General features: G+C 41.1%; 1 protein-coding gene across 2 annotated transcripts in view; it reads right to left on the reverse strand.

Annotated features, from left to right (window-relative positions):
* ZFHX4 (zinc finger homeobox 4) overlaps positions 1-26,909 on the reverse strand; it is a 149,822-nt gene that overhangs the window by 15,394 nt on the left and 107,519 nt on the right. For both annotated transcript variants that reach the window (XM_065399176.1, XM_065399175.1), the window contains exons 4-8: positions 15,902-15,950; positions 14,013-14,032; positions 8,001-8,117; positions 1,313-1,446; positions 958-1,158 (exon numbers count right to left, since the gene is read on the reverse strand). In XM_065399176.1, the coding sequence (XP_065255248.1) occupies positions 958-1,158; positions 1,313-1,446; positions 8,001-8,117; positions 14,013-14,032; positions 15,902-15,950 (521 nt within the window). The remainder of the gene's footprint in view (positions 1-957; positions 1,159-1,312; positions 1,447-8,000; positions 8,118-14,012; positions 14,033-15,901; positions 15,951-26,909) is intronic.

Genomic DNA, 26,909 nt, shown 5'->3' on the forward strand with positions numbered 1-26,909 from the left:
CAAATATTCTGGTTTGGCAGAACTGTACTTAGTACAGAACCAGGGCTAGCTGGGGATCAGCTGAGCTCCTAGTACTATGTAGAGAGGGCTCAGAGCTCTCCATCCAGGCCTCCTTCCCCCTGGTCACACATAGGAATCAGGAGCAGGGTGGTGAAAGCTGCCACACTAGCTCTATGGGTAAAGAAATCCCTCAGTGGAAAGAGGAATCCTCAGGGGGCTGAATCTGTGGGCTTTAGAGCAGCTTTCCTCATAGAAGAGGCAAAAAACGGCCAGAGCAGACGAAAGAACTGGGGACGGTTGTTTTCTGGTTAAAGCTGTGATCCAACAACTATTAATATCATATAACACGTGCCAAAATGACCTGGTATATCATGGTATACGTTGTTTTTATATTTCTAGCTGAACTTAAGGAATTCATTTGAATATTATATGTTATGAAATATGTTCAGAAAATCTCACAATACCAGTTAACACTGATAAAAATAATACTTTGCAGTAGTACTTTTTGCCCAGTGAACTCCTACTAATTTACAAACAATCAATAAGTTAATGTTCACAATGCCCTTGTGGGATGATTACACCCAATTTAGAGATGTGCACTGAGGCACAGAAAGGTGAGTGGCCTGATTTTTCAAATTTGACTTAAATGTAAATTCCAGGGTCTCAGCATCTTTGAAAATCTAGCTTCAGTGACTTGCCCTAGGGACATAAATTACTGATAAATTACAAGGTGGGTGAGGTAATATCTTTTATTGGACCAACTTCTTTTGGCAAGAGAGACATGCTCTTGAGTTTACACAGAGCTTTTCTTCACGCCACAGAGCTAGGAACAGAATCCAAAAATCCTGACTCTAGGTCCCCAGCTCTGGCTATCAGAATACTAGGTCACAACAAATTCATTGTCTACATGTCTGAGTATGTTCCTGTCAAATGTGTATCAGTATTTTGAATACTTACGGTCATAAGCAGTTTCTCCACACAGTCAGGAGACACACTGTGCAAATGGGTCAAATGAAGTTGGAGATGCATTTTGTTGCTGAGGACATCCTGGCAGAGGGGACAGCAGATAACGGGCTGCATTGAATGCTGTGACAGGACATGCATCTGGATACGATTTGGGTCCCTACTACTGTAGTTACAATAAGGACATTGATAGAACTGAAAAACAGCAAATGAAGATGCAGCGTATTAGTGTGTTTTGAATGACTCAATAGCATTGCTATTTCAATAGCATATCATCTCTGTTTTACCATACTTTTGAGCTACCTGAGAGAGTTCTATGAGGCAATGGAATTGTTTCATTTTTTTTTACCTGTTCATGTCCAAATTTATTGTCCTCAAGAGGTTTTGATTTTTTAGATGCACCATCCTCTTCTTTTGCCTGAAGTAGCTGTTGTGTCCCTACCACAGTGTTCACTTTTGGCTCCTTCTCTGGTGTGATTATTCCTGTTCCAAAAACATAATGTTTAAAAAACATGTTTTAAACTTAGAAGTGTTATGCTATATAAAGAGCTGTGATTATGATGCCTTATAATCTCCCACATGGTTATGCTAAATATCAAAGAAAAATGTATTTAAATAAAACAATTTGAAACCTAGCAAATACATAAGTGAAAACACACTTTTATCCTTGATGAAGACTCTAGAAATAAATTTTAAAATGGACTCTTCTCTCTTGTTTAGATAACCTTTGGTTGCCTTGAAAGATTAATCAATAACATGCTCTCTTCAGCATCTCAGTCTGAATTTCTCTATTACATTAAATCAAATCAACTTTCACTCAGAAATCCTTGTTTTCCAAAATAGTTAATTTTCTAACATTTAATTACCTTCTACCATTTCTAAAATGTTTGGGCAGTGAAATTATTATGCTGCTTTGATAAGCCCTGCTTGGTTATAGTCCTGAAACTAAATATAGTAAGCCTCTAAAAAATACAAAAAAACCCCAAACCCATAAACAAAAAAACCTCAACTCCAGACAACCTCCCAAAACCTACAACTCCATGCACACATTGTGGAAAACAGGATTTGAGCTAACTAAATACTAATTATATGCAAAAATCAGTCATTTTGTGTTGCTTTAAAGGTTTACATTATGAAGTTCTATAATGTGGTATTGTAATCAAAACCAAGAATATAATTATTTTCTATAGATAGTTCTACTACTAAGTATTAAATACTACATTTAATATTATGCCTGAACTAGCTGTATAACGTGGCCCAGTCGTGCACACATCAAAGAAACGAGTGCAATTCTAATTTCCCAGTCCATCAGAAAATTCTTTCCAGCATCAATTTGCCAGATAATCTCTTTTGCTAGGCTGGATATTACAACAGCATTGGGTAGGCATGTCACATACATCTCACGACAAACACAAAACCTCATTTACCAACCATTCCAATCTCATCATAGTGCGGCATCATCTGACCTTTTTTCTGCTGTTTATTATGAGTATTTCTAATTTTAACTTTCAATTTTCACCATCTTCCAGTCAATTTGCAACTAAATTATTTCCAGGGTGAGGACACTATCACTGGACAACTGGGTGCAAATACATCTTGAAATGCAATGAAGCTAAACCATTGATTGCTATCAGACCCAACGTAAATATATAGTCCAGGGGTAATCTGATTGTATGCTGTGCATGAAGATTTATCTTGATTTTTTTTCAATCCACATAAGGTTCATATAAATGAACAAATTGCACCTCATTGCACAATAACCTAGTTTTAATTTAAAAATAAGATCATGGATGTTATGGAAACAAGGTAAAGATGAACAAAGAAAACTTGTATTTTTCTCTGGAAAAAAACAAGAACTTTTTTCTCTCATTACATAGACAATATAATATTTGATATAAACAAGGCAACATTAGGGAAAAAAAGTAAAATAAAAGGACAGATTTCAAGGTAAACAGAAAAAAAAAAAAAACAGACCCTGAGAACAATAATAAATAGTTGAATGCTGAATCATACAGAGGTATTTTCCTCAGGGCATTTTTTTAAACACACAAATATATTTTATTACATATACAGTAATGGTCACTTCCCCACACATTACATTTGTATTTGTTTCCTAGTGTAATTACTTAGTTTCATGTAATTTAGACTAGTAATTCCGACACATTGCTGCTAAAATTTAAGTTTATTCCTGAAATATTTTCCTACCTTTAATGACTAATTTGTCAACAAGCTTAGTTTCTGGAACTCCATCAAATTTCCACACTGTTCACTGATCCTCTAGGCCTTACTTAGGCTAGTCAGTAAGGCCCAGCTGTTTAAAGGTATGTAGGCATTGCTGTGCTCAGCATTGGAATGCCTAACTGATTTAGGAGGCCAAGTTTCATTTTCAAAAGGGATTTAGGCATTGAGGAGCCAATATCGTATTGATGGTCAATGGAATTTAGGTTCCTAAGTGCCTAAATCCCTTTTGAAAATGAGATGTTGCCTCCTAAATCAGTTAGGCATTGCAATGCTAAGTGCAGCAAGGCCTATATACTTTAAAGAGCTGGGTTTAAGAGTTTTGCTTGATTAAGGGCTGCAGGATTGGGTCTTTGATGCCTAAAGGCATAATGTACATGACAACAACATAAGCCATCATTATATTACTCAGTTTAGTTTTCGATACTCCCTAGCCTACCAGAATATATGTGGGAGTACAGCATTATTATTTAAATACCTTAAATATGAGAATTATGGGAAATAAAAAAGTGACACACTCTATTAACAGAGAAAGGTTACTCTTCAAGTCTTAGAAAGATGGGTTCAAATTATTAACCTCTCTTCATTTCCAACTGTCAAAAATGTCTAACAGTTGACTACTGTCTCTTATCTACATCATATGTCACTTTACAATGTCCCATTTTAAAGATAATGGACAGATTCTCAGCTGGTTTAGATTGGTATTACTATACGGCATGGCTGATTTACACCTGCTGAGGATCTGGCCCAAAATAAATAAATAAAAGGCATATTTTCTCCATATCATGTTATATTCATGTTGCACTTTGTTACAGAAATTTTGTGGGCAAACTCTGCTTCCAGTTATATTGGTGCAAGTGGATTAATATTGGTACGAACTGTTGGTAGAATTTAGCTGTGAGCAACAGAGAGAGAATGCATAGTGTGTTTACATTATGCAACATTTTCTACCACTGGATATGATAACTATTTCAAGGGACCAATAACAATCATAAAACTCATATTTCTTGTTTCTATAGTTACAAGTATTGGTTTTGTAAATTTTCTTTTGTGTTTAGTGTAAACCAATCCTTATAAAACACTGCATTTTGGGGTAATAAATACATAACAAAGAACAGTCCCTTTACTATGTTTACTATGCTAATTATATAAAATGTTAAAGCTAACCAAGGCAATTGGGGGTACGGTGGGGGGGAATCTGGATTCATTCAACCATAAACGTTGTTGCTTTTTAAATGACCAAAGTTACATCTGGCATCAAGTAAAATAACAGTCTCAATTTTTTATGGTAAGCATTAGAAACCTAGGGCCTGATTCTCTACTGCTTTGCTCCTTGTGTAGTCATTTGCACCTGTGCAGAGCGAGTGGCAAACACTACCAGGTTAAATTAGTAGTGTTTTATACTATGCACCCACTTTTCACAAGTATAAATGACTGTGCAAGGGGCAAAGCACTAGAGATTCAGCTCCTTTTAGTTCAACTGATACCAGTGAAGTGCCCTAACATCTGATATATACTATGTACTTTCACTGGTGAATTCACTATTTTGACAAGTTCCCTGTGGAGTGACAGAGCAAAGACATGGGCTTATAGAATTGGCATTACTAAAAATTTGCAATTGAACAGTATTAAAGGTCCTGAGGTATGCAACTTTTAGATCATTTGTATAGCTGGATATTCCACTAGAATTGTATTCTTAATATGCAATTTTAGAAAAAAAATGTGTTTTAAATATACAGTTTTTGTTCTAGCGACATGCTATTTGTTGTTTTCTGGTTAACTGTGAAACACAGCCGTAATTCATTTTATAATGTAAATACACAGCATTAGTTTAGTTGAATAATGTAATTTCAATGCATTTAGCTCAAAAACTAAGCTTAATTATAAATAAGCACTATGAAATACACTAGTCAATGATTACCTGTCAGTTACAGAATTATTTAATTCATGTAAGATTGCTAGTACAAAAATGACATAATTCACTGCAATTCAAATGCAATCACCTACTTAATAATTCTAAAACCCTAAAATAAAAACAAGGGTCATAAAAAGGTTTATGTTAATAACAAGTGGGGAAAGCCTAATAAAACATGTGTCCTAACGAAATAAAATTCTGAAAAACCTATGAACAAAAATACTGGTTTGTTATTTATGAATCAATGTATTTCATAAAGATTGCATAACTTAAGACTTGTGATATATCAGATGATGTTACTCAACTTCAAAATAATTCTAAAATTAAAATTACCGGTACAGCATTCTAATTAGAGTAGAATGAAAGAGTAATTTTCACTGCAATAATGAAGGTTAATTTCCATCCTTCCTCATGTTTACTACCTTATTAAAAAGTGCTCCCCTTAGCCATGGCAGAGACATATTATATTTTCAATGCAAATGTATTAATCTGGATAAATTCCATATTAATTCTTGCATTGCATAGAGCTGTAATTTGGATTATAATTAATCTAAAGTGGCACTAGATTTAAATGACAATATAAATGAGGCATTAGTAGGCTTTTCTGTTCTGAATGAATATTCAACAAATATCACTTTCATATTGCCAAGTCTCATTCTGAAAGCTCCAGTCCTTGAGATAAGGTAAGCAATACAGCACAACATCTTACACAAACACACTGTTACTAAATAACATGTTAATCCTTTCTCCTCTAATAGATTCCATGCTAAAGAGGGGTCACACCGCTTTCCTGTCTAACTTGTTAAGATTGTGATTAATTTATTGGTTTTCCTGAGATTTCTCTTGGCAAGACTTGCAACACTCAATTCATGAGAAAGCCCAAATTAACATTCAATTATATATAAGCAGTTATTCAGTCATCAGAAATACTTGTCAGCTGAGTTGAGAATTAAGACCCTGGCATGAGTGCTACATAAGCAGAATTAATTTAGAAAATTAAACAAAAGTTTTTAAAAGGTCAGTTTAAGAGTTTACAGCATAAATTGTTTTCTGTGGTCGCTGAAAAGCATGAGGACATTTGTTTTTATATTGCTCTTACTTCAGAGATACCTTTGTAATTACTGACACTGGGGTGCACCACAATTATGCCATTTTTGTTGTACTGCACCCAGCAGGCATCTGGGCATAGGTTTGCCCAATTAAAGTTGGCTCTTATGACAGACTAATCCTAGTGGAATCTTGAGAATTCCCCCACACTATTTCTTCCAGAGTCCATTTTCGCCGTTGGACCTTTAATACCTTCCTCCACAAGTATGAATGAGTTTGCTTTACAAAGAGTGGGCAGATAAGTCCTCTGAAGTGGATTCCAGTGCCCCATAGGTAGAGCAAATGATAGGAAATGTATGCTTCATGTGGCTGTGTCCTTTCCCTTGAAGCATTTCCAGGATGACCCACTGATTAGACAACGTGGAAAAGACCCAAGTCAGCTTAGGAGCATGGCTTTACTGTGCTGCAGACAGCTCTTTCCAAGTCAAAGAGCCAGCCAAGGGGGATATATATTTTAAACCACAACATAGTTTCTTCTTCAACATCATCTTTGTCATCAGCAGCCTTTTTGCAGTCTCTTGATCTCAAAAATAAAACAACTGAAGTGCAGCTGAGGTCTAAACTGTAACAGATATTGACCTCAACATGTCAACAAGAAAACTTAAACTAAGCTTTAATCCCTAAAGCAGTCTTCTGAATTAATTTGATATAGAAAGGGCCATCAATAAATATTTTGAATAAATCCAAAATTTTGAACATGTAGAGTGAATTACAAATATGGGCTAATTCAAGTTTAAGTAAATGTGCATGTAAAATGATATTTTCTGTACAACTAAATGTCGTTATGGAGAATACAAGCTCCTTTATATGCTGCTGTCATTGGGATACAGGGAAAAGATATATGACTACCTGAAACTAATAGGCTTCAACCTGTTTCAGCATTTCTTCTGCTTCAATGAATCCAACATAATGTAACTAGGTATAGCGTGCAGCAAAAGTAGCCAATGTAATATTCATTGCGACCATAGATTTCCATCTCATACATAAAAAACATGGATGAAGTCACATATTTGCCAAATCAAATACAGAAAAAGCCTTGGGTATCTACACCAGATGCTGGCCCTGGGTTTGTTTATGCACAAGTAAATGTCATGACATAGGGGTTTTGTTTTCAAAGACAGTAGCTTTCATTACTGGGCTTCGTCTATTCCAGGAGATCAAAATTACCTAACTTATAATCCATTTTCAATGATATTTCCTCTTTCTTAGGCTGAATCATCTGTAATCTTTTTTGCTGGATTTTGGTTTTTTTCCCCTCTAAATGCCTCAAATAAATGCCCAGGAAGAGGGCAGATTCTTGACTGTAAGTGGTCAGACAGCAAGAATGAAAACAAAAACCCAACTTCAACAACAATAATAATAATAATAACCCCCCCTACATTCTTAGGGTTACAAGAGGGACCAAATTTGATTGCAGAGAGAAAAGAATTCAAGTGGTATCTAATCCTATGCTTATGAAAAATTAATATGCCATCAGAGGAATCACAAGTACAGCTAAGATTAATGAAAGGCGCTTAAAAAATTACAAGCACACAAACTGATTTGATTAAAAAATAATCTCACTGGTCGTCCTGTAATATTCTTCAACTTATCCGCATCTATCCTGTCAGATGGTTATGATTAAAAATAGGTCAATGGGAGGCTACTGATAGAAATCACATGCAAAATGCACATGCAATGAATAGTAGTGGGAATGTCCAGACAGTTTAAAATGAAAGAGCATTTAATAGGATAAAGGGGGGGGGGGGGAGGGGAGGACAAAATTCTAGCATCTTACCAGAGTCTTTACTAGCTTTTTTGCCTTCACTAGTGTCTCTCTCACTTGTGTCTTTATCATCAGCAACAGCCACTGATGTACTTTTAGCAGACCCTTCTGTATCTTCACCTTGTTCTTCTGTGGATAAGCACAGAGAAGAGCTAACTTAGTGACCAGTTAACATCAATTAAAAACACAGCCTTTAGTAAGAACAGAATCAAAGGAAAGGGGAGGGGAGAATGAAGGGGGAGAAAAAGAATGGCACTTTCAAGTGATTTGATATGAATTATGAAAAATTTGCAATATTTCAGATTCTATCCAGAAATTATAAACATGACTTTATCAGACCATACAGTGTTCACCAGTATGACAGATCTAACGCTTCTCATTTGGTTCTCATTGGCTAGAACTGATTTGTATAAAAACACAAAACACACACACAGACACACACAGACACACACACACACACACAAAAACACACACAGTATTGAACAACAACCCCCTCACATATGAAATGAATTTTAAAGCCAAAAAAAGAGAAAGAAACTCAAAAATAAATCCTATTAGTGTAGCAGTATCTGGCTAATTGTAGTATGTAAGTACTGTATTAAGTATAAACCTTTGGCTTTGTTGGAGAACTCTCAGATTTTGTCTCCAGGGGGAGCTATACAGGGTAAATGATACAACTTAGTATATTGCTCTTAAGGAATCAGTATTACCCACACCTCACTTACGTGTTCACACAAGCTAGATTACATGGAAATCTTCACAGTAACTCAACCCTATTTAATTATTCTGTAAATCTTAGCTATGCTGCTACTGGTGGATTAATCTGTTTATGCAGTTAGCTTCTATGCTGGGGCTGTGTAGCACTAATCCGTGAAAGGCCCACTGTTCCTTTTCATTCTGTGATCATTTGTCTCTCACTGTGCTGATGTCACATTTTAATGAATTTTTAGCAATCTGAGTAATGCCAGATAACCAGACTTGCAACTCCCTACAGCACGGCATGCTGTTTTCATTGCAGCACAAAAAAAAATAAAAATAAAATTTCCCAGTTTAGGTAGGAATTATATAAATTAGGAGGTGAAGGTAAAATAGGATTTGAAGCACCAGGCTGCTCAATTTCATAAAATCTTTAATGACCATATAAATTAACCCTGGAAAGGCAAAAGGTCAGAGACACACATTTGCATACACTCTTCTATTCACTTTTGATAAGCAGAGCTTTTATGCAGAGAACATGATACAATTAACCCTTCAGGAACCACACAAAATGCAGTTACCGACATTTTAAGTGTCAAGCATTAACTGAAAATTACACACTGCATAAAATTTTCATTGTAAATGCTATAGTGATTGAAAGGGGAAATAGTGGCCCTCTCCGCACCCCATGTTTTATTAATAACTTTCTGACAAGAGAATGAAATATCCTCTGTCATATGTAGCAGCTGAGCACAAAAAAATTGCTACTTAGTGCCTTACTTGCCAGCCATGCACTGAAACTGTACATCTAGGCAAACAACCCTAAGAAAGACAGTAGCGTGCTTATCAGATTCAAAACTCTACACAAAACCTTTTGTAAATTAGAAAAGAAAGAATTCAGCTGCAACTTTGAATTAAAGAAAAAAAATCAAAGCAATGTGTTTGGCACAAACTTGCCAATGTTTCTACATGAGAGGGCTCAACATCAATGTCCATTTTTTAAAACAATGCTGAAAGAAAGGCAGTCACATCTTTTTAAAATAAATGTATATATAAAAATTACCATCAAAATGGAAACACACTTCTTGCTGCTTTAGCCTCTTCCCTCCCCCCACCTCCTCTCTCAGTGATGATTACTAATCAAACATGGTAGGCATCTTAGTCACAGTTGGATGTGAGGCTGTATTTGTAAGGGTGGCAGGGGAGCACAGTTTGGGATGCTGTGAGTCTGTGATCATGACTGGATTGGGCTGTGTTAATGCCAAGTGCACACACATGAAGCTCATATCCAGTGTCAGGCCCCATGGCCTAAAACAGCCAATGGCAATTCCTTTTCGACTCATCCTTGGGAATGAATGCATTGGTTCTTTTAGTAGATTTACTGGCCCATTCCCCCTGGGCTGGAAAATGAAGTGTCAAAGTGCTACTGAGTGTCCTTATCTTGAGGGGACATAAAATTGTACGGGCTATCGTGGCACACATTAATAAACCATTGTGTGTGTGTCAGGAAAAGAGCGAGAAAATTATGAAGGTACTAAAAGAAAAGCTACAGTATCATCTGGGTCTCATCAGACAATTTTTGCAGGGTGCTCTCCTGTTTTTCTGGTATGTGTTTTAAGTGTGAGAGAAATTCCCAGACATGTTCTCCTATACATCATCGTGGTGTCTGACCTCAGCCTGACCCTGGCAACAGTTTGAGAAATCTGAATGTGAACAAAGACTCTGTGTCAGCAGCAGAGAGAGATTGCGGGATAGACTTTCCCCATCAACTTAATCGCAAACAGCAGTTCTGAGGCCATAACTTTACAGGGCTCCACAAGCCACAAACACATAACCTTTAGAGGTGAAACTGCCCCCCCTCCACCCCACCTCCCTTCTGTGATTTTTCTCAGTCCTCTGGTACTCCCTTTGATGTAGCAAGGCAATTAGCTCTAATGTTCAAGTACTGCAGACCGGTTTTATGGTTTGGAAGGTGAGAGCTGTTTATTACAGGTAGGCTCCTGGGGACCATAAAGGCTTTGCAAATTTTTAATCATGCAAAAAACTAATCAAAATGTAACTTATACACACCATAAAAATTAATATAATTATTATGCACAGTATAAACTGGCTGCCTCAGCTTTCAAAGGCACTCACTTTTAGAAAATACATTTGGCATTCATTTCAGAAATATGTATGGTGTTCATTTCAGAAAGAAATTTCATAGGTAAAAAATGATAATGTAGCTGCTCATAGATTCCTTAGAAATAGTAGCAACTGTGTCTATGACTGCTGCAAGTTCAAACTGTCACCAGGTTCATCAAAGGAATACGATGAAAATACAGTTGTTCTACTTAAAACAAATTGTTAAAATTAGGAAAGGGGATAAATACTGAATAATCCTTCTGATAATTATTGAATTGCATTAGAGAGTAAATGTTAGGCATAAATACCAAATTGTGCTATCATGCACATCTGTGCTGACTTTCTACAAATATAAATTTTAGCATATTTTATTAGTTATTAATTAATTATTATTATTTCATATTTTAACCAAGACAGATACCATTCAGTTCTAAACATGTGATGGCTCCAGCTCAGAATAACAAATGCAGCAAAATGCAATATGATGGCGCTTCAGATTTAAGAGCAAGTCCTAACACTCAGTTTTAAATTTACAAGAGTTCTACCTATATATGTTTACAAATGTCAGCTTTGAAAATAAACAGATCATAGGATTCAAACGTACCTTAATGGTTTTAATAACACTTACTATGGTAATATGATATTTTTGTCACACCTGGTTTTATTTTATCTGGACGTTGAAAACTCCCTTTGATGTTGAGTCTTTGAGTTTAACTATTATCAACTTTTTTCCTACAACTGATTTAGAATCAAATACAAAAAACAATGGTAGTGCAATCTGCAGAATGCACAGGTAGAATCACATTAAAGATGAAAAATTAAAAAGGCTCCAAAAGCAACATTAACTAGCTAATACTGCACTCCGTGTTTTATTATATACCTTCTACATCCTACACAGCAATAGATTAAGTTACAGATTTAGGTCCCAATCCTGCAATGGGATTTGTGTGGGCAGATCCATATGACCCACACACCATCCCAATTAAGTCAATGCAATTTTGTGTAGGCATAAGGTTCCACCTACGCAGATCCACTTGCATGATCTAGGCCTTAACCAGACAAGCATCCTAGACCACGGGATGCTATTTGAGGAAGGACTGCTAGGCAGAGATGGCGTTCACCTTTCGAGGAGGGGAAAGACCCTATTTGGACACAGACTGGCTAACCTAGTGAGGAGGGCTTTAAACTAGGTTCGACGGGGACAGGTGAGCAAAGCCCGCACGTAAGTGGGGAACATGGAGACCTGGGAGATGGGTCGGAAACGAGAGGGAGTGTGGGCTATATTGGCAGAGAGAAAGGAGGGTCAGGACAAAACTGGGAGGAAAGATCAAACCAGTATCTTAGATGCCTATATACAAATGCGAGAAGTATGGGTAATAAGCAGGAAGAACTGGAAGTGCTAATAAATAAATACAACTATGACATTGTTGGCATCACTGAAACTTGGTGGGATAATACACATGATTGGAATGTTGGTGTGGATGGGTACAGCTTGCTCAGGAAGGATAGACAGGGGAAAAAGGGAGGAGGTGTTGCCTTATATATTAAAAATGTACACACTTGGACTGAGGTAGAGATGGACATAGGAGATGGAAGTGTTGAGAGTCTCTGGGTTAGGCTAAAAGGGGTAAAAAACAAGGGTGATGTCATGCGAGGAGTCTACTACAGGCCACCTAACCAGGTGGAAGAGGTGGATGAGGCTTTTTTTAAACAACTAACAAAATCATCCAAAGCCCAAGATTTGGTGGTGATGGGGGACTTCAACTATCCGGATATATGTTGGGAAAATAACACAGCGGGGCACAGACTATCCAACAAATTCTTGGACTGCATTGCAGACAACTTTTTATTTCAGAAGGTTGAAAAAGCTACTAGGGGGGAAGCTGTTCTAGACTTGATTTTAACAAATAGGGAGGAACTCGTTGAGAATTTGAAAGTAGAAGGCAGCTTGGGTGAAAGTGATCATGAAATCATAGAGTTTGCAATTCTAAGGAAGGGTAGAAGGGAGAACAGCAAAATAGAGACAATGGATTTCAGGAAGGCGGATTTTGGTAAGCTCAGAGAGCTGATAGGTAAGGTCCCATGGGAATCAAGACTGAGGGGAAAAACAACTGAGGAGAGTTGGCAGTTTTTCAAAGGGACACTATTAAGGGCCCAAAAGCAAGCTATTCCGATGGTTAGGAAACATAGAAAATGTGGCAAAAGACCACCTTGGCTTAACCACGAGATCTTGCATGATCTAAAAAATAAAAAGGAGTCATACAAAAAATGGAAACTAGGACAGATTACAAAGGATGAATATAGGCAAACAACACAGGAATGCAGGGGCAAGATTAGAAAGGCAAAGGCACAAAATGAGCTCAAACTAGCTACGGGAATAAAGGGGAACAAGAAGACTTTTTATCAATACATTAGAAGCAAGAGGAAGACCAAAGACAGGGTAGGCCCACTGCTTAGTGAAGAGGGAGAAACAGTAACAGGAAACTTGGAAATGGCAGAGATGCTTAACGACTTCTTTGTTTCGGTCTTCACCGATAAGTCTGAAGAAATGCCTAACATAGTGAATGCTAATGGGAAGGGGGTAGGTTTAGCAGATAAAATAAAAAAAGAACAAGTTAAAAATCACTTAGAAAAGTTAGATGCCTGCAAGTCACCAGGGCCTGATGAAATGCATCCTAGAATACTCAAGGAGCTAATAGAGGAGGTATCTGAGCCTCTAGCTATTATCTTTGGAAAATCATGGGAGACGGGAGAGATTCCAGAAGACTGGAAAAGGGCAAATATAGTGCCCATCTATAAAAAGGGAAATAAAAACAACCCAGGAAACTACAGACCAGTTAGTTTAACTTCTGTGCCAGGGAAGATAATGGAGCAAGTAATTAAGGAAATCATCTGCAAACACTTGGAAGGTGGTAAGGTGATAGGGAACAGCCAGCATGGATTTGTAAAGAACAAATCATGTCAAACCAATCTGATAGCTTTCTTCGATAGGATAACGAGTCTTGTGGATAAGGGAGAAGCTGTGGATGTGGTATACCTAGACTTTAGTAAGGCATTTGATACGGTCTCGCATGATATTCTTATCGACAAACTAGGCAAATACAATTTAGATGGGGCTACTATAAGGTGGGTGCATAACTGGCTGGATAACCGTACTCAGAGAGTTGTTATTAATGGTTCCCAATCCTGCTGGAAAGGCATAACGAGTGGGGTTCCGCAGGGATCTGTTTTGGGACCGGCTCTGTTCAATATCTTCATTAACGACTTAGATATTGGCATAGAAAGTACGCTTATTAAATTTGCGGATGATACCAAACTGGGAGGGATTGCAACTGCTTTGGAGGACAGGGTCATAATTCAAAATGATCTGGACAAATTGGAGAAATGGTCTGAGTTAAACAGGATGAAGTTTAACAAAGACAAATGCAAAGTGCTCCACTTAGGAAGAAAAAATCAGTTTCACACATACAGAATGGGAAGAGACTGTCTAGGAAGGAGTACGGCAGAAAGGGATCTAGGGGTTATAGTGGACCACAAGCTAAATATGAGTCAACAGTGTGATGCTGTTGCAAAAAAAGCAAACATGATTCTGGGATGTATTAACAGGTGTGTTGTGAGCAAGACACGAGAAGTCATTCTTCCGCTCTACTCTGCTCTGGTTAGGCCTCAGCTGGAGTATTGTGTCCAGTTCTGGGCACCACATTTCAAGAAAGATGTGGAGAAATTGGAAAGAGTCCAGAGAAGAGCAACAAGAATGATTAAAGGTCTAGAGAACATGACCTATGAAGGAAGGCTGAAAGAATTGGGTTTGTTTAGTTTGGAAAAGAGAAGACTGAGAGGGGACATGATAGCAGTTTTCAGGTATCTAAAAGGGTGTCATAAGGAGGAGGGAGAAAACTTGTTCATCTTAGCCTCTAAGGATAGAACAAGAAGCAATGGGCTTAAACTGCAGCAAGGGAGGTTTAGGTTGGACATTAGGAAAAAGTTCCTAACTGTCAGGGTGGTTAAACACTGGAATAAATTGCCTAGGGAGGTTGTGGAATCTCCATCTCTGGAGATATTTAAGAGTAGGTTAGATAAATGTCTATCAGGGATGGTCTAGACAGTATTTGGTCCTGCCATGCGGGCAGGGGACTGGACTCGATGACCTCTCTTATTGCAGTTTTACTCATACAGACACCCTCACAAATATGTGTATTTCCTGGGATCCTTAAACCTGCCAAGCTGGTCTTGCAGAGCACAAATTGGGACTAGGATGGTTAGCTTTTTGAGTCAATGAGCTGGTTCAAGATTTTAGCTGTATTTTATATAGTGGTCGTTCTCCTTTGTTTTCAAGTACATTGTTTATAACTTCCTCATCTTGGACCTTGGATTGAAACTGCATAGAAACAATCAACTTACAGTTTTTCAGTCAGGCTAGTCTGTGCCTGACAAACTAATAAGAAGCAGGTATCTGTTGTAAAGAAGCCACCTACTCCTTCAAGTCCCAACTCTTCCAGCATTTTGTCTCCAATTTCTAACTCAACAAGTCAGAACAGACCCAGAGACTGATCCTAGAAACCCCAACTCAGGTAAGAAGTCACATCAATGACGCTGTTCCCATGGGTAAGGGTTTGCAAGATTCAGCCATAAGCAAGCATTTTGACAAGGAAAAATCACAGGGTGAAATTCCAGTCCCACTAAATTCAATGTGAGTTTTGCCATTGACTTCTGCAGGGGCCAGAATTTCACCCACAGGTGTTTTGTTTTGTTTGTTTTTAACATTCAAGTAGACTATGGCTACTTACACAATAGAAAATATTTAGGGGAAAAGATTACCTAAGCAGGGGGACGGTATTACCTGACATTTTAACATATTTTACAAATCTGTTTAGCTCATGATAATTTAATGTTCAAGAATTATTTACCCCAGTAATTCCGTTGGAGTCAGTCCAAGGGGAATCCATCATCAGTGCTGAATAGCTCCATATATACCAAACACATCACAGATTACCAAATAGACATTTTAATAAACAATCTGACATTACATTTGCCTGATACTATATTTTTACAGAAGATGAGCTGCCTGGAAATAATCTGTAGTCACTCCCAACTGCTCTTTAAGGTCACCCTCAAAGGTCTTTACTCTGAAAGAAAATGTTTCTGGGTATCACATAACAGTACTAGTCAATTAGCTACTTTGTTTTTGTAACTGCTTTGCCATGTCTAGAAGTACTGCTACGGAGGGTGATATTTTTGAAAACAATATTATAATAAAGTAGTGGCTGTCATGGAGACCAAATGGTACAGCAGGCGTTAAAGTGCCCTCCGTGTTGTTGCACCATTTTGTTTTGAGGTACTTGGCTATTTGAGAGGTGCTAAGCTCATTTTATTTAAACTGTGGTGGAATGGAGGTGTGAACAGGTTACCTCTGCAATGACCCCTTGTGGCCTGTCAGGGCATGACTCACCCAGCTGCGGTCTCCACCAGTACTTAGCTCTCTCTATAACAGGGGTGGGCAAACAGATTTCGTAAATTATATGGAGGGCCGGTTAGGGGAGAGGGTCGTGGCCCAGCCCCCACCTCCTATCTGCCCGCCCCCCCGGGATTCCTACCCCATTCAAATCCCCCGTTCTCTGATGGTCCGTCTGGGACCCCTGCCCCATTCGCTCACCCCTGCTCCCTGTTCCCTTACCACCCCCCGACCCCCACTGCTCCATCCAACCCCTCCTCTCATTCCTGACGGCCCCTGCCCCATCCAACCACCCCTTCTCGCTGTCCCCTGACTGCCCCCAGAACCCCTGCCCCTGACTACCCCCTGCCGCCCCATCCAACCCCCCCTCCTTCCTGACTGCCCCCCCCGGGACCCCTGCCCCCATTCAACCCCCTGTTCCTCCCCAACCACCCCGACCCCTATCCACACCCCTACCCCCTGACCACCACCCCAAACTCCCCTGCCCTCTATCCCCGCTCTCTGTCCCCTTACCGCGCTGCCTGGAGCACCGGTGGCTGGCGGCGCTACAGCCACGCCGCCCAGCTGGAGCCGGGCCACGCCGCTGCCGCTACCACACAGCGCAGAGCACCGGGTCAGGCCGGGCTCTGCAACTGCGCTGCCCCAGGAGCTCACAGCCCCGCCACCCAGAGCAGTGCGCCAGCGGCGGAGTGAGCGAGCTGAGGCTGCGGGGGAAGGGGGACAGCAGGGGAGGGGCCGGGGGCCAGGAGCTCGGGGGGTGGGCAGGACGGTCCCGTGGGCCGTAGTTTGCCCACCTCTGCTCTATAAGGTCCAAGATAGTGGTGCTTTACCCTCTTATGAAGGCACATTTCAGTCCTACCCCTTCTGATGTGTTAAAGTCAAAACAAAATCAGGAATCAAAAAAAACACAACTAAAGGATGTGGACAAATTGGAGAGAGTCCAGCGGAGGGCAACAAAAATGATCAGGGCGCTGGGGCACATGATTTATGAGAAGAGGCTGAGGGAACTGGGCTTGTTTAGTCTGCAGAAGAGAAGAGTGGGGTGGGGGGATTTGATAGCAGCCTTCAACTACCTGAAGGGGGGTTCCAAAGAGGATGGAGCTAGGCTGTTCTCAGTGGTGGCAGATGACAAAACAAAGAGCAATGGTCTCAAGTTGCAGTGGGGGAGGTCTAGGTTGGATATTAGGAAACACTATTTCACTAGGAGAGTGGTGAAGCACTAGAATGGGTTATCTAGGAAGGTGGTAGAATCTCCATCCTTAGAGGTTTTTAAGGCCCGGCTTGACAAAGCCCTGGCTGGGATGATTTAGTTGGTGCTGGTCCTGCTTTGAGCATGGGGTTGGACTAGATGACCTCCTGAGGTCGCTTCCAACCCTAATCTTCTATGATTCTAAAACCAGGATCGTCCAACAAACATTCAGTGGAAACTACACTTCTATTCAGGGTTTGTCTCCAAACACTCCATTCTTCTTCCAGTACCAGTGTCTCACTGTCCCTTGTAGCATGTGCTTACCCAGTCAACAAGCTAGCTCAATCTCTGGGCTGCAACCAAGCTTCTCTCCCATCAAGAACTCTGTTCTCCTTCCTGGTCAGCCCTGAACTGCTAGGTCTCCTCTTTCTAACTCCTCTCTTCACACTTGACATTTGCTGCATGTGTAGTAGGGCCGGGACCAACTGAGTCCATAGGTTCTGTGACGGGTTGGATCACAGAAACCCCCTTGGGAGCTGCCACCTAATGTGCCAAGACTACCTCTGCTTCTGTTTTCCCTGCCAGCTCAGGACTCCAGCACCCTGTCTTGCTGAGCCAGACACTCCAGTCTGCTCTAACACAGACCCAGGGTCTGAATCACTTGTCCCAAGGCTGCAAGTTTACCTGAAAACAGCTCACAGTAGTGTGCTTGTCTTTAGCACTCAGATGCCCAACTCCCAATGGGGTCTAAACCCAGACAAATCCGTTTTACCCTGCATAAAGCTTATGCAGGGCAAACTCATAAATTGTTCGCCCTCTATAACACTGATAGAGAGATATGCACAGTTGTTTGCTCCCTCAGGTATTAATACATACTCTGAGTAAATTACTAAATAAAAAGTGATTTTATTAAATACAGACAGTAGGATTTAAGTGGTTCAAAGTAGTAACAGACAGAACGAAGTAAGTCACCAAGCAAAATAAAATAAAATGCGCAAATCTATGCCTAATCAAACTGAATACAGATAATCTCACCCTCAGAGCTGCTTCAGTAAGTTTTTTCTCAGACTGGACACCTTCCAGGCCTGGGCGCAATTCTTTCCCCTGGTACAGCTCTTGTTGCAGCTCAGGTGATAGCTAGGGGATTCTTCATGATGGCTCCCTCCCTTTCTCTTCCACCCCTTTATATATCTTTTGCATAAGGCGGGAACCCTTTGTCCCTCTGGGTTTCCACCCCCCCTCACTGGAAAAGCAAAAAGCACCAGGTTAAAGATGGATTCCAGTTCAGGTGACATGATCACATGTCACTGCAAGACTTCATTGCCCACTTGCCAGCACACACATATACAGGAAGACTAACAGGTAAACACAACCATCTGCAGACAATGGTCCTGGTTAATGGGAGTCATCAAGATTCCAAACCATCATTAATGGCCCACACTTTACATAATTACAATAGGCCCTCAGAGTTATATTTCATATTTCTAGTTTTAGATACGAGAGTGGTACATTTATACAAATGGGATGATCACACTCAGTAGATTATAAGCTTTGTAATGATACCTTACAAGAGACCTTTTGCATGAAGCATATTCCAGTTACATTATATTCACTTATATTTTTATAAAACTATTCCAGTTACATTATATTCACTTATTATGTTTTTATAAAACCATATAGACTGCACAACATCACAGGTTCTTCTTAACCTTTTCATTATCAGTATGGGGCCTATCTGCCTCATTAATCACCTTATTGCCTGTATGAGGCCTAACTGTCCCATCACACACGCTCTTCCTCAGGATGCTGCTTGGGGCACCACTCTCCCCCACTGATCCCCCTCCACCACAAGAGAAAAAGTCTGCATTTAGATGAGCACTCCCAGCCGTATGCTGGACATGGGACAAGAAGGGATGGAGATACAGGTACCACCTCATGAGTCAGAGGTTGGTGTCTTTAATGGCATGGAGCCATCATACAGTAGCATGATTTGTGATCAGAGTGAATTCATTGCCTAGAAGGTAATATCAGAGTGCTTCCATGGCCCATTTCACTGCTATGCCCTCTTTTTTTTATAACAAGGACAATTCTCTTGGGAACAATTTGCAGCTCAGGTAGCGGATTAGATGTTTCTCGACAAAGACCAAGTAGGACAAAACAACCCTCAACCCAACTTCAGAAGCATCAGTTTGTAGGAGGAATTCTTTGATGAAGTTCAGGCTGTATAAAGTGGGCTCCCAACAGAAGTGAGACTTTAATGTTTGAAAGGCCTTCTTACAGGCTTCCATCCTTTCTCATCTTTCTCAGGCTGCTGTCCTTGAGCAGATCAGTGTCTCAATAGATGAGAACACCAATACAAACCTGAAGTAGTATCTCACCAGTTCCCAAAACGGACGTTTTTGAAGTTATCATGGGGCAGATCCCTCAAGGCTTGGACCTTATCTACAAGAGGTCATACATAGCCCTTTCGCAAGATATACCCTAGGTAAGTAATTCAACTTTACCTCTATGGCATTGTCTGGGGTTTGCCGCTATTCCAGTCTTTTTGAGGGACTGAAGTACAGGAACTACTTGGTTCATGTAGTCCTCCCAGTTCCAGGTATAGACCAAAACATCACTGAAGTAAGCACAGTGTAACTGCTTTGGGACAGAGGACTTGGTTCGTTAGCCATTAGAATGTTGCTGGAGCCCCAGGTAGGCCAAATGGCATGGTCTGGAATTAAACAGGTCCTAGGAAGTGGCAAAGATTGTTTTTTCTAGGGACTCTGGAGTGAGTGGGATTTGCCAGTATCCCTTTGCAAGAGGGTGTTAATGTATTCGGCCTTGCCCAACCAATGCAGTAGCTCATCAACATGCAACATGGGTTTGCATCAAACTTTGAGATGGCATTGACTTTTCTAAAGTCTATGCAAAATTGGATGTTCCCATCCAGCTTAGGGACCAATATGATTGGACTCTTTCATTCCCTATAGGACTCCTCAGTCAATCCAAGGTTCAGCATGGATTGGAGCTCCTGCTTAAAAGTCTCCCTCATCTTCTGTAGAAGAGGCTGTGGAGTCTCCTGGATGCATTGTCCAGACTCAGTTTGGATGTGGTGGGAGGTGAGGTGGGTTTGCTCCAACCAGGCAGAAAATGTTATCAAGAATGCAGCTACCAGTTGTTGGGCCTGGACCTTCTGTTCTGGCATGAGATTTTATCCAATACAGACCATTTCGGGGATGAGATGCTGGTTTTCCTTGGCCCTAATTCTGGTTTTGGAGGGTAGCAAGCTATAAATAGGCCCTCACGGACTTTAAACATGGGTTTAAGAGATTGACGTGGTAAATTTGTTGTTTTTCTGTTGTCAGGCTGTCTAATGTCATAATTTAATAGTCCTACCTGCTGAATAATTTCATAACACCCTGCCAGTGGGCCAAAACATTTGTCTCCAAACTAGAGAATAACAAGAGCACTCAATCCCTGGGTCTGAACACTCAGAGGAGTGTCCCTTTGTTGTAGGTAATCTCTTGGGCACTCCGGGTATTCAGGAGATTCTCCCTTGCAAAGATGCCTAAGGTGTCTAGCCTCTGGTGAATGGTGAGGACATATAGCACAAACTGTACTAAGTCTAGAATCCCCCAAGGTTGTTTCTCATACAACAGTTCAGGCTGGGAGAAGTTTGTGGATTACTGAAGCACCTCCCGCACTGCAAAGGTGTGATGGGGAAGGAGGGCAAAGGGGCCTAGTGAAGACAGTCTGTGGCCACAAACTTCTTTAACATAATTTTTTAGTGTCTCATTGAAGCACTCTACCAACTTATCTGTTTGGACATGGGAAATGGAAGTTTGGAGAGACTTGATCTTCAGTAGCCTGTACAACTCTTTTAGTATCTGGGATACTGGTTCCCTGGTCTGTCAGAATCTCCCTAGGCACCCCTACTGGGGGGAAAGATCTTCATTAATTTCTTTGCTATTACCTTTGCATTCATGATATTTTGTGGCATAATCCACAATTACAAGGATATACACGCTGCACTTTTCTCAAGTGGTCTAAACAGGTCCATTCCAATCCTCTCAAATGGGGTATTGACCAAAAGGAGAGGGACCAATGGAGCCTTCACCAGTCCTTGGGATGCAATCTTGTTGGCAATCAGGGCATGAGGCTCAGAAGTCTGGGATCTCCTTATACACCCCAAACCAGAAAAATCAGGCCAGGATCCAAAGTAGGTTCTCTTCCCTGCCCAAGAGCACAGCAAATGGTCCAGCATGGGTCAAACACCAGATTTACCTGTGGCAGGGTTGGGGAACCAAGAGTTGGATTTGGACCTTCCCTGTTTCGCGGTTCTTCTCCAGGCAGTATGACCATTTGCACTGTATTCAAATGGGGAAATATCTCAGCATGCTAGGGGGTCCACTATCTCTCTATTAACAATGGCTGCTTGTGCATAGGCCCGGCTTAAAGTCTCATCTCTTTTTTGCTCTTCAACAAAGTTACTCGAATCTGATATCCAGATCAGGTTCTCTGAGGGGGTACCCATGTCTTTGTGTGGGACTAGGGTACTACTAATGAAGCCTCTAGTTTCCTGGAACTCCCTCTATATGGCCCAGCTTACCCCCCCCCCCCATGCCAGCACAGTCTATTGAATACTGAGCCTTCAGCTGTAGGGAAGCTGGCATTAGTGCCCCCATATTTTTTGGAGATCTTGCAAATTTATCTAGGAGGTCCACAAAATATTTCCAGTTTCAGACTAAAGTGACTGACTAGATGAGAGATGCAGCCAAGCTAACCATTAGGGACCTTGTATTTCCCCACATAGTCAGCTGAACTTATGTGCTGGAATATGGCTTTACAAACCCAGGCACACACGGTGTGCCCTGGAGAGGCCCTGGAGTCAGTATTAAAGATTCCCTCACAATGGTGTGGCCACACCCAAGTCTACTAGTCCCATTACTTCCATCCCATTTACTTTAACAGGTACAGTCACTTTAGCTGGCCCTGGCAATCATGCTAGGGCCTCTGCAATTCAGACTTGCCCATAACCAGATTCCATGAACAGACAGTCTTACCTGTGCCTTGGTTGGCCACATGCAAACCAAATGTCCTGAGCCTGGTGGATGGTATCGGGACCTACCCCTAGTCCCTGGGTTGACCCTTCTGCAGGGCCCTCCCTATTCTGGACCCCAGGTTGTTCCCCTTTTAGAATGTGGATTCTTGAGCTGACCCAATCCCACCCAGCAGACCCAATTCCTACTCCAAGCTGCCCTTGATCCTCCCCCCCTACAACTTTCCATGCCTCTTGTACCCTGGCAAAGGAGGACCTGGGAGGGTATCTTCAGCCCCTCCCTCCCCCACACACAGACACCGTAGCCAGATTTCCCATCAGCTGGAGCAGATCCCTTGATCCCAGGGGGTCCCTCTCTTCATGTCTCTACTGTCAAAAGTTTCAGGAAAGGCCAGTGGACCATCTTCAGACCCCATATTCATGAGTCTGATGGGCACTGAGGCCCCCAAAGGGTCCATGGCAGAAGGCCTAGCTGTTGCAGGATGTTGCAACAGGATAACAACCTGTGGCACCAGATGATGTGGTTAAGTCTCCTGTCAGCTGCTGCTGGTGGGAGGCCATCTGCTGTAGGAGCTGTGTTGCTGCTGTTAGAGATGGCATTCTGCAATGCCATCCGTTTCAGTAGTTGCTCCACCCATACTGCGGTGTAGTCCCTTCCTTAGGTGTTTTTTTTTTTTAAGTCCTGACCTGTTCCCTTCTGAATGGGCTAGATCTCTGCCCACATTCTCCACCAAGTTTGTGACTGCACTGTATCTGCAGTGTCCTCTTGTGGCCCATGAAGGTAGAACTCACCCAGTTGTGGGTCTCAACCAGCACATCATTCTCTCTGAGAGGTCTGAGGTAGCAGCGCTTTGCCCCTTTGGCCAAGGCACATTCCTACCCCTTCTGGGATGATAAGGTCCACAGGAAATCAGGAACAACAAACACCACACAACTCAAAACAGGGTCATCCAAGAAACCTTTGGTGAGACCCCACTCTTCTATTTAGGGCTTGTCTCCCAAACAGTGTGTGCTTCTGCAAATCCCCTGAGATCTGGTCGTCCCTTGTAACCAGGGCTTATCCAGCCAGCAAGCTAACTTAGCCTTTGAGCTTCAACCAGCCTTCTCTCCCATCAAGAGAAGCAAAGCACTGCTCTGCTCTCCTTCCGGGTCAGCCCTGAACTGGGTTAGGTCTCCGCCTATCAACTCCCCTCTCCATGCCTTCTGCTTGTGAAGTGGGCAGGAGCCAACTGGGTCCACAGGCTCTCCTTAAGCTTCTCATTGTCCGCATAGGGCCTATCTGCCTCTTTTAATCACCTTATTGCCAGTGTGGGCACTATCTGTTCATCAAAGGAGGATCTGGTGGTGGCACTCTGCCAGCTAATGTCACACCCATGTTACCCATTCACTACACCCATATTTTCAGCTTTTCACACTTGCCATGCTCTGTCTCTTCCTCCTGACTCCTGGGAGATCAATGGAGCTGTCTCTCTTCTACTGCACTTCTGTTCTATTTCCCTTTTCCACTCTTTGCTGTTGTCAAGGAAGAGTATTTTCTCTCCCCCTGCAGCTGGAAGATAGAAGAGATTCACCATAGCAGTGTAATCATATCTGTCCAGGTTTTGTTTTGGCTCCACCTCCAGGTGATGGACAGGGAGAGGGAATGTCCTCCTGAGAAGTTAAGATGCAGAGGTGCCTTTTCCACTCTGGCAGCTGCTCAGTTGGATGGAATACTCTCTACTCTCCTCCCACATTCTGAGAATTGGTTTGGGAGAGGTATCATGTCTGGTAATGAGTGTGGTAAATGTGTGAACATTTTATTTGGCTAAGTTAATTCTAGTTTAAACAGCTTTTCAATAAAATTGGGTAATTTTGCTGTTTTGTTTTTATGTTGATATTTCATCAAATGTTTTGCAAGAAGCAAAAAGCAGATTATGAAGACAAAAACCATTAACAGAGAACGTCAGCTGTTCAGAATGCAACACCAGCAATGTTTTCCAGATGTGATTAGAGATGTACAGTTAATCATTTATTATGCAAAACCAGAGCGTTCTCACACTTGGCCACTTCTAAAAAGGCACTGAAGCATGAATCTATGTTGAGAGTAGTTTTACTTTTCCAGTTCATCTGTATTTGTCTTTTGGCTGCCATTACGGTTCACAGAAGCTGCTCTTTCTCCCATCAGCTAGGATATGGAGAGTGTTAGTGTTTTCTGCCATAAGGACTAATAAAATTTTATCAAGGCTATTTAAAATACAAAAGTTTTCCTCATATACACTGTGTTGTTAACCATTATCCATCATTTGGGACCTTATCCAAGGCCCACTGAAGTTAATAGGAGGCTTCCCTGGACTTCAGTGGTCTTTGTATCAGGCTCCTATTGTGTGCTTGTTCTTGTCTTATGGAAAAGAATAAACAGGAGCCACTCCTATACCATTCATTATTTTATATACCCGGACTATATCTCCTCTTACTCTTCTTTATTCCAGTTTGTCTTTTTAATATCTCCTCATATGTAAACTGTCTCTTCTGCCCCCTTGTTTCTTGTAATTTTTGTTGATCTTCTCTGGATGCTATTTTTTAAAAGTTCTACTTGAGATGAAGTGACCAAGGCTGAATGCCATATTAAAGGTGAACATGTACTACTTTTAAAAAATAAAGTTATTATGTCTATTCTATAGATTCTTATACTTAGGGCCCCACCAAATTCATGGTACATTTTGGTCAATTTCATGGTCATAGAATTCTAAAAATCGTTAATTTCATGATTTCAGCTACTTAAATCTAATATTTCATAGTTTTGTAATTGTAGGGGTCCTGACCCAAAAAGGAGTTCTTGGGGGGGGGGGGGGTTGCAAAGTTATTGTAGAGGGGGGTTGCGGTACTGCTGCCCTTACTTCTGCACTGCTACTGCTGGTGGCGGTGCTGGGCAGCTGAAGAGAGGTGGCTGCTGGCCAGGAGCCCAGCTCTGAAGGCAGAGCTTCCGCCAGCAGCAGCGCAGAAGTAAGGATGGCATGGTATGGTATTGCCACTCTCACTTCTGCGCTGCTGCCTGTAGAGCTGGGCCCTCAGTCAGCAGTCGCCACTCTCCGTTCCCCAGCTCTGAAGGCAGCAGTGCAGAAGTAAGGATGGCATGGTATGGGATTGCCACCCTTACTTCTGCGCTGGTGGGGCACTGTCTTCAGAGCTGGGCGCCCAGCTAACAGCCACTGCTCTCAGCCACCCAGCTCTGAAGGCAGTGCAGACGTAAGGGTGGCAATACCGTGACACCCCCCCGCAACTCCCTTTTGGGTGAAGACCCCCAATTTGAGAAACGCTGGTCTCCCCCGTGAAATCTGTATAGTATAGGGTAAAAACATACAAAAGACCAGATTTCACAGGAGGAAACCAGATTTCAGTGTCCGTGACATGTTTTTCATGGTCGTGAATTTGGTAGGACCCTACTCATACTACCTTTGTCACCATCATATTTTCTGTTATTCCCTATCTACTGAATATTGCTTAGCCATGTATTTTCTTTTTTTAATACTACTGCACATGGAGCAGATGTCTTCATGGAGATGTATATGATATTTCCATAGGTTTCTTGAAAGGTTGCATCAGGTTAAATCAGAGTTCAGTGTACATAAGTAGTTTCAATTGTTTGTTCCAATGCACATGATCTTATACTTGTTTATGCTGAACTTCATTTACCATTTCATTGCCCATTTACCAGGTCCTTCCAGGACAATCTTCCCTAGATTTGACTATCTTAAACAATTTTATTTGGTCGGCAAATGCTGCTGCTTCACAATTTACCCATTGCTCTAGGTTGTTAATAAATATATCGGACACCATTTTTTCTAGTGCTGATCTTTGAAACCACCCTACTATTAACCTCTTTCCATGCTGAGAATTGATTATTTATTTCTACTCTTTGCTTCCTAGCTCACAACCAGCTTTTAATCCTTTACCTGCCACTTTATAGCTATCATGTCTCCTTAATAGCCTCTAAAGTTTATATAAATTATATCTGCCAATCGTTCTTTATCCACTATTTTGTTAACTCTTTCAAACACTTTAGCAAGGCACAATTTAATCTTAGAGAAACCAAGCTGGATCCATCCTGCTATAATACATCAAACAATTGCTAGTTAGAACTATCTTCTGAAATAGTTTTCCTGATACTGAAGTACGGCACCATGCATAATTTCCAGAATCATCCTTAGAACCATTTCTAAAGAGTTCACAATGTTTACCACTTCCCACTCCTCTTATATAGTTGTAGATGTATTAAAATGACATCTTACAGATTTTTATTAGCAGTTCATTCAGAACTCTCTGAAGTATGCCATTCAGGACTCATGATTTAACTTTCTGATTTTTTTCCTTCATCTCTTTTTGGATCTCTCTCTCTCTCGCTAACAATATCTCCCTGAAATAATGTATAAAGAATATTTC

Source organism: Emys orbicularis, chromosome 2, assembly GCF_028017835.1.
Source record: "Emys orbicularis isolate rEmyOrb1 chromosome 2, rEmyOrb1.hap1, whole genome shotgun sequence".
NCBI classification, from domain to species: Eukaryota; Metazoa; Chordata; order Testudines; family Emydidae; genus Emys; species Emys orbicularis.